Below are 8962 nucleotides of genomic sequence, written 5' to 3' on the forward strand. Positions count from 1 at the left end.
TGCCTGGGATCATTCTTGTAACCTCCTCCGGACTTTCTCCAGAGCCAACACATCCTTCCTCAGATATGGTGCCCAAAATTGCTCACAATATTCCAAATGCGCCCTGACTAGCTCCTTATAGAGCCTCAGCATTACATCCCTGTTTTTGTATACAAGCCCACTTGAAATAAATGCGAGCATTGTGTTTGCTTTCTTTACTAGCAATTTGACTTGCTGATTAACATTTTAGGAATCCTGCACCAGCACTCCCAAGTCCCTTTGCACCTCCGATTTCTGGATTCTCACCCCATTTAGAAAATAGTCTACGCCTTTATTCTTACTACCAAATTGCATGACTCCACATTTTGCTACATTATATTCCATCTGCCACTTCCCTGTCCACTCTCCCAACCTGTCCAGGTCCTTCTGCAGAGTCTCTGCTTTCTCCACACTACCTGCCCCTCCACCTATTTTTGTATCATCTGCAAATTTGGCCACAAAGCCTTCATTCCCCTTGTCCAAATCATTAATACACAACCTGAAGAGTAGCGGCCCCAGCACTGACCCTTGCGGAACTCCACTAGTCACTGGCAACCAACCAGTTAAAGCCCCCTTTGTTGCCACTCTTTGTCTTCTGACATTCAGCCAACCTGCTATCCATGCTAGTATATCTGCCTTTGATACCGTGGGCATTCATCTTCCTCAGCAGCATCATGTGAGGTACCTCATCAAAGGCTTTCTGAAAATCTAGGTAAACAACATCTACTGACTCTCCTTTGTCTGTCCTGCTATTTGCTTATTTATTCACTGCTCACTTGCAAGTTTTGTGCCATCAGACTTTGAAATTATGTTCAGAATATCCAATCACATCAGTATCCACTGCCCTCTGCATGACAGACCCAATCTGTTTACAACATGGACCACAGTGAGTGATTTCTTTAATATACTGCCACCTGGGATGCAATGCTCCATGTGGGACATAGTGCAATTGTTTCAGAAAAAGCCCATCTATTCCCAATTTGAACTCCTTCAGATGAATGCATCTCTAAACTTTGAAGACCATCCTCCACTCGTGACCATCAGTTCCATTAGACGGTGGACTCTGAGACTTTGGACCGCACTCACCTACGTGTCCATCCCTTACCCATCCAGCTGAGCTCTCTGTGTCTCTGGGGTGATAACCTCTGGGGAAATACAGATATTCAATGCTCTGCAGCGACTCCACAACTCCAGAAACACGATCATATTGCTATTTTGGCAAATAATCTACACATTTTTACAATAAGCATAATGTAAATAATAGTTATTTCAAATATTTATACACTCCCCGACAGGCCGCTCCCTTTGAGCTGAAAAAACTCCAAGAGATTACCTTCCCAGCCAATCCCCGCACTCACTCCTTCACCTGCCGCCTCTTCTGCAGACCTTGAAGGTATGGAGGGAGATAGGGGGAGAGAGGGAGTGAGGGAGAGGGGGACAGGGGGAGAGAGCGAGAGGGAGAGAGCGTGTGTGACGGGACGCACCGGGGTGTACAGAGGAAGCCTCACTCATTCCTCTCCTCTCCTCTCCCCTCTCTCCTCTCCTCTCCCCTCTCTCCTCTCCTCTCTCCTCTGCTCCCATCTCCTCTCTTCCCTGCTCCCATCTCGTCTGCTCCCATCTCCTTTCCTCCCCTCTCTCTCACTCTCTCCCACAGTGCCAAAGCCACTTCCTACGTCCTGTATTTTGGCCGTTACCAGCAGAACGCATTTAACGGACATGAGGCTTCAGCAAGAGTTTTGTCCGTGATGAGACACGAGAGCTTTGTGGATGCAGAGCAAGGGTTCAAAATTGCTCTCCTGCGGTTGCAAAATCCAATGGCATTCACACACCTGCTTGCCCAGCTCTCAGTACCGGTTCAACTGTGGCCCTACATATTACGTGACTGGTTGGGGCAATGTCCGAGAGAGTGGTGAGGCAATAATCTTAAATCCTCTCCTCTCCTCTCCCCTTCCCTCCTGTTGGAGCCATTTTGTGTTTATTAGTTATTTTGCATATTATTATATTACTTTGTATCCTGCTGTATTATTTCCGGCCACCAGGGGTTTGTCCTGAGATGAATGTTGGCGTTTACGTATATGGACTGGGAGGTGCCATGGGCGAGGCCAGATTATGAGTATAACTTGCTCAGTGCTGACGGAATGCTTCAGTGTGACAACAGGAGCTGCTGACATAAGGTTTAGTAGCGATACGATGGAAGCCTGCTAAGATAATAAGGTATTAGCGAGTGTAACAGGATACAAAGGAGTATCGGTGAGAAACTAAGTTCTAACCATATAACCATATAACAACTACAGCACGGAAACAGGCCCGTTCGGCCCTACCAGTCCACGCCGACCACTCTCTCTGACCTAGTCTCATCTACCTGCTCTCAGACCATAACCCTCTAATCCCCTCTTATCCATATACCTATCCAATTTACTCTTAAATAATAAAATCGAGCCTGCCTCCACCACTTCCACTGGAAGCCCATTCCATACAGCCACCACCCTCTGAGTAAAGAAGTTACCCCTCATGTTACCCCTAAACTTTTGTCCCTCAATTCTGAAGCTATGTCCCCTTGTTGGAATCTTCCCCACTCTCAAAGGGAAAAGCCTACCCACGTCAACTCTGTCCGTCCCTCTTAAAATTTTAAAAACCTCTATCAAGTCCCCCCTCAACCTTCTACGCTCCAAAGAATAAAGACCCAACCTGTTCAACCTCTCTCTGTAGCTTAAGTGCTGAAACCCAGGCAACATTCTAGTAAATCTCCTCTGTACCCTCTCCATTTTGTCGACATCCTTCCTATAATTTGGCGACCAGAACTGCACACCATACTCCAGATCCGGCCTCACCAATGCCCTATACAATTTTAACATTACATCCCAACTTCTATATTCGATGCTCTGATTTATAAAGGCGAGCATACCAAATGCCTTCTTCACCACCCTATCCACATGAGATTCCACCTTCAGGGAACAATGCAGTTATTCCCAGATCCCTCTGTTCCACTGCATTCCTCAATTCCCTACCATTTACCCTGTACATCCTATTTTGATTTGTCCTACCAAAATGCAGCACCTCACACTTATCAGCATTAAACTCCATCTGCCATCTTTCAGCCCACCCTTCCAAAAGGCCCAAGTCTCTCTGTAGACTTTGAAACTCTACTTCATTATTAACTACACCACCTATCTTAGTATCATCTGCATATTTACTAATCCAATTTGCCACACCATCATCCAGATCATAAATGTAAATGACAAACAACAGTGGACCCAACACAGATCCTTGGGGTACTCCACTAGACACTGGCCTCCAACCTGACATACAATTGTCAACCATTACCCTCTGGTATCTCCCATTCAGCCATTGTTGAATCCATCTTGCAACCTCACTATTAATACCCAACGATTTAACCTTCTTAATCAACCTTCCATGTGGAACCTTGTCAAATGCCTTACTGAAGTCCATATAGACAACATCCACAGCCTTGCCCTTATCAATTTCCCTGGTAACCTCTTCAAAAAATTCAAGAAGATTAGTCAAACATGACCTTCCAGGCACAAATCCATGTTGACTGTTTCTAATCAGGCCTTGTTTATCCAAATAATTATATATATTGTCCCTAAGTAACTTTTCCATTAATTTTCCCACCACAGACGTCAAACTAACAGGTCTATAATTGCTAGGTTTACTTTTAGAACCTTTTTTAAACAAAGGCACAACATGCGCAATGCGCCAATCTTCCGGCACCATCCCCGTTTCTAATGACGTTTGAAATATTTCCGTCATAGCCCCTGCTATTTCTGCACTAACTTCCCTCAATGTCCTAGGGAATATTCTATCAGGACCTGGAGACTTATCCACTTTTATATTTTTCAAAAGTGTCCATACCTCCTCTTCTTTAATCCTCATAATTTCCATCACTACTCTACTTGTTTCGCTTACCTCACATAATTCAATATCCTTCTCCTCGGTGAATACCGAAGAAAAGAAATTGTTTAATATCTCCCCCATTTCTTCCGGCTCAGCACATAGCTGTCCACTCTGACTCTCTAATGGACCAATTTTATCCCTCGCTATCCTTTTGCTATTGACATATCTGTAGAACCCCTTGGGGTTTACTTTTACATTACTTGCCAAAGCAGCCTCATATCTTTTTTTCGCTTTTCTAATTTCCTTCTTAAGATTCCTTTTACATTCTTTATATTCCTCAAGAACCTCATTTACTCCCTGCCGCTTATATTTATTGTATATCTCCCTCTTTTTCCGAACCAAGTGTCCAATTTCCCTGGAAAACCACGGCTCTTTCAAATTATTATTCTTTCCTTTCCACCGAACAGGGACATAAAGACTCTGTACTCTCAAAATTTTACCTTTAAATATCCTCCATTTCTCTATTATATCCTTTTCATAAAACAAAAAGTTCCATTTCACTCCTTTTAAATCCTTTCTCATCTCCTCAAAATTAACCTTTCTCCAATCCAAAATCTCAACCCTTGGTCCAGATTTGACCTTCTCCATAATTATATTGAAACTAATGGCATTGTGATCACTAGACCCAAAGTGCTCCTCAACACATACCTCCGTCACCTGACCCGTCTCATTTCCCAACAGGAGGTCCAACACTGCCCCTTCTCTGGTAGGTACCCCTACGTATTGCTGCAAAAAACTATCCTGCACACATTTTACAAACTCCAAACCATCCAGTCCTTTAACAGAATGTGAATCCCAGTCTATATACGGAAAATTGAAATCACCCACAATCACTACTCTGTGCTTACTACTAATATCTGCTATCTCCTTACATATTTGCTCTTCCAATTCTCGTTCCCTATTTGGCGGTCTATAATACACCCCTATAAGTGTTGCTAAACCTTTCTCATTTCTGAGTTCCACCCAAACAGCCTCCCTAATCGAGCCTTACGACATAGAAACAAACAGGTTAGTGACAATATGTTTTTATTGCAACTTCAAATAAACGACTAACTAACTACAACATCGTGAAGATCTCTCTGTTGTTGTTATTTGAGTCAAGAACTCCTTCGTCAATCGGTAAGCTTTGGGGCTTTATAATGAAGCATAAAGCTGGCCACTACAAAGGGTAAAAACATCTTTGCCGGAGCGCATTGTAAGAAATTATCTTTGTGAGCGATAAGCTGTAAGTGCTCGCTCAGCCGGAGTGAATAGATCAAGAGCTATCCTCGGTGAGCGAAGATAAAGGTAACCTGTCTCTAAAGAGTCATTTAAAAGGAATTGGCTCTAGGAGTGGGGCTCAAGCTTGTGTAGCAACTGCAAGTAAGACAAAGGACTGCTTTATTGATCAGTGCGGGTGTCAGGGGAGAAGGCGGGAGAATGGGGTCGGGAAGGAGAGGTAGAATAGCTGTGATTGAACGGTGGAGTGCACTGGTTGGGCCTATAGGAGCCATTTTGTGTTTATTAGCATATTATTATATTATTTTGTATCCTGCTGTATTATTTTTGGACACCAGGGGGTTGTCATGAGATGAGTTCTAGGCTTACATATATGGATTGGGAGGAGTAAGATTATGAATATAATTCAGCCAGCACCTACGTAATGCGGCAGTTACGTTCGGTGCCTGCTAAGTTTTTAGCAAGTCAGTAACAGGATACAACCAAAGTAAACGATGGGAGATATACTAATTTGTTTTGTATTGTTACTTCAATAAACGACTAACTAAACTGCAACGTCGTGAAGATCTCTCAAGAAATATCGCTCCCCTCCTTCGTCAACGGTAAGCTTTGGGACTTTATTGGGAAGACTAAAGTTGCCGCTACAGGGCCGAATGGCCTAATTCTGTCGTCAGGAGGTGGGAGCTGGTGGGGATCAGGCCTGGTCCTTCAGCCAGCCTGCAGTGCGATCCCTGGCCTCTTCCCATGTGTAGGCCGGACGGTAGCCGAGGTGCCTCTCGGCCTTGTCAGTGCGTACGGTGAAGGGGGTGGAGGCTGCACCCAAGGTGAAGCGGTTGAGGATGGGATAGAAGGCGAAAAAGGGCCTCAGGAGGAAGGACAGGGCCTCCAGCAGAAGGGCTAGGAGGTAGACCAGGCCGAAGGGCAGCACGGGCCGCTTCAGGCCCACCACGTGGACGCCAGCCGGGCCCAACAGCTCCAGGTTCAAATCCAGGTGGCTCCTCTCCGGAGAGCTGTCGTAGCAGAAGTAGGCTTCACCGCCGACTAGGCCTGGGTCCCTCCGCAAGGCCCTGGAGGCCAGGAGATGCATCCAAGCCACGTTACCTAGGCCGGGGGCGGGGGGGGGGGGGGGGGGGAGGGGAGGGGAGGGAGGGGAGGGAGGGGAGGGAGGGGAGGGAGGGGAGGGAGGGGAGGGGAGGGAGGGAGCGAGGGAAGGAGGCCAGAGGGAAAACGGATAAATTGGTTCATCTAAAACTAAGTCTGAAATGAAGCCTAATAAGTTCATGCTCATAAGTGATAGGAGCAGAATTCGGTCCATCATGCCCTCTCTCCCCCCTCTTCCCCCCCCCTCTCTCTCTCTCCCCTCTCTCTCTCTCTCTCTCTCTCTCCCCCCTCTCTCTCTATCTCCCACTCACTCAGAAAGCAGAGAGGGAGGGAACTGGGGAGAAATGAAAGAGAAAGGGAGAGATGGAGATGGGGAGAGACAGATGTACAAAATTCCCCCCTCCTCTCCCCCCTCTCTCTCTACCCCCCTCTCTCTCCCCCCTCTCTCTCTACCCCCTCTCTCTCTACCCCCTCTCTCTTCCCCCATTCTCTCCATTCTCTCTCTCCCATCTCTCTCTCTCTCTCTCTCCCTCTCATAGAAACATAGAAACATAGAAAATAGGTGCAGGAGTAGGCCATTCGGCCCTTTGAGCCTGCACCGCCATTCAATATGATCATGGCTGATCATCCAGCTCAGTAGCCTGTACATGCCTTCTCTCCATACCCCCTGATCCCTTTAGCAAAAAGGGCCACATCTAACTCCCTCTTAAATATAGCCAATGAACTGGCCTCAACTACCTTCTGTGGCAGAGAATTCCACAGACTCACCACTCTCTGTGTGAAGAAATGTTTTCTCATCTCGGTCCTAAAAGACTTCCCCCTTATCCTTAAGCTGTGACCCCTGGTTCTGGACTCCCCCAACATCGGGAACAATCTTCCCGCATCTAGCCTCTCCAACCCCTTAAGAATTTTATGTTTCTATAAGATCCCCCCTCAGTCTTCTAAATTCCAGCGAGTACAAGCCCAGTCTATCCAGTCTTTCCTCATATGAAAGTCCCGCCATCCCAGGGATCAATCTGGTGAACCTTCTCTGTACTCCCTCTAAGGCAAGAACGTCTTTCCTCAGGTTAGGAGACCAAAACTGCACACAATACTCCAGGTGCGGTCTCACCAAGGCCCTGTACAACTGCAGCAGAACCTCCCTGCTCCTAAACTCAAATCCTCTTGCTATGAATGCCAACATACCATTCGCTTTCTTCACTGCCTGCTGCACCTGCATGCTTGCTTTCAATGACTGGTGCACCATGACACCCAGGTCACGTTGCATCTCCCCTTCTCCCAATCGGTCACCATTCAGGTAATACTCTGCTTTCCTGTTCTTGCCGCCAAAGTGGATAACCTCACATTTATCCACATTATATTGCATCTGCCATGCATTTGCCCACTCGCCTAATCTATCCAAGTCACTCTGCAGCCTCCTAGCATCCTCCTCGCAGCTAACACTGCCACCCAGCTTCGTGTCATCCGCAAACTTAGAGATGTTGCATTCAATTCCCTCGTCCAAATCATTAATATACACTGTAAATAACTGGGGTCCCAGCACTGAGCCTTGCGGTACCCCACTAGTCACTGCCTGTCATTCCGAAAAGGACCCGTTTATTCCTACTCTTTGCTTTCTGTCCGCCAACCAATTTTCTATCCACCTCAATACTGAACTCTCAATACCGTGTGCTTTAAGTTTGTACACCAATCTTCCATGTGGGACCTTGTCGAAGGCCTTCTGAAAGTCCAGATATAACACATCGACTGGTTCGCCCTTATCCACTCTACTAGTTACATCCTCGAAAAATTCTATAAGATTCGTCAGGCATGATTTGCCTTTCATAAATCCATGCTGACTTTGTCCGATGATTTCACCACTTTCCAAATGTGATGCAATCACATCTTTAATAACTGACTAGCATTTTCCCCACTACTGATGTGAGGCTAACTGGTCTATAATTCCCTGTTTTCTCTCTCCCTCCCTTTTTAAAAAGTGGGGTTACATTAGCTACCCTCCAGTCCTCAGGAACTACTCCAGAATCTAAAGATTCCCTCTCCCTCTCTCCCTCTCTCCCTCTCTCCCTCTCTCCCTCTCTTCCTCTCTTCACTCTCCCACTCTCTCTCCCCCCCATTACTTACCCACATATACGCGAGCTGTGTGAATTGAGGGGGGTCCCAATCGAAATATTCTCCCTCCGCACCGCCTCGCGAAGGATAACTGTCCCATCAAAACTGGGCAACACTCCCCGTAAATGCCCAGCGGACGGAGGGAGCAAGTGTTGAGGGAATGTCCAGACACAGTCTGCCCAGGAGAGAGAGAGAGAGAGAGAGAGAGAGAGGGGTGGGGAAAGAAATGGGAGGGGGAGAGAGAGGGGGGAGAGAGAGGAGGGAGAGAGAGAGAGAGAGAGGAGGGAGAGAGAGGAGGATAGAGGGGGAGAGAGAGGGGGAGAGAGAGGGGGGAGAGGGGGAGGAGTGACAGAGAGAGGAGAGAGGTGGGGAAAGAAGTGGGGGAGAGTGAGAGAGAGAGAGGAGAGAGAGGGGGGAAAGGGGGCAGAAAGAGGGGTTTTAGTTTTAGAATTTAGTTTAGAGACAGGCCCTTCGGCCCTCCGAGTCCGCGCCGACCAGCGATCCCTGCACACTAACACTATCCTACACACACTGGGGACAATTTACAATCTTTACCGAAACCAATTAACCTACAAACCCGCACATCTTTGGAGTGTGGGAG

At 46.9% G+C, this 8962-nt stretch overlaps 1 protein-coding gene across 1 annotated transcript; it reads right to left on the minus strand.

The window, feature by feature from the left end:
• Positions 1-4969: 4969 nt before the first annotated feature.
• On the minus strand, positions 4970-8532 carry LOC144591847 (3 beta-hydroxysteroid dehydrogenase type 7-like). The gene is made up of 2 exons (XM_078395858.1): positions 8374-8532; positions 4970-6252 (listed from the first exon to the last, which is right to left on the minus strand). The coding sequence occupies exons 1-2, from the start codon at positions 8459-8461 to the stop codon at positions 5846-5848; spliced, it is 495 nt and encodes a 164-aa protein (XP_078251984.1). The 5' UTR covers positions 8462-8532; the 3' UTR covers positions 4970-5845.
• Between the last annotated feature and the right edge of the window lie 430 nt (positions 8533-8962).

Source organism: Rhinoraja longicauda, unplaced genomic scaffold (genome assembly GCF_053455715.1).
Source record: "Rhinoraja longicauda isolate Sanriku21f unplaced genomic scaffold, sRhiLon1.1 Scf002319, whole genome shotgun sequence".
Lineage (NCBI taxonomy): Eukaryota > Metazoa > Chordata > Chondrichthyes > Rajiformes > Arhynchobatidae > Rhinoraja > Rhinoraja longicauda.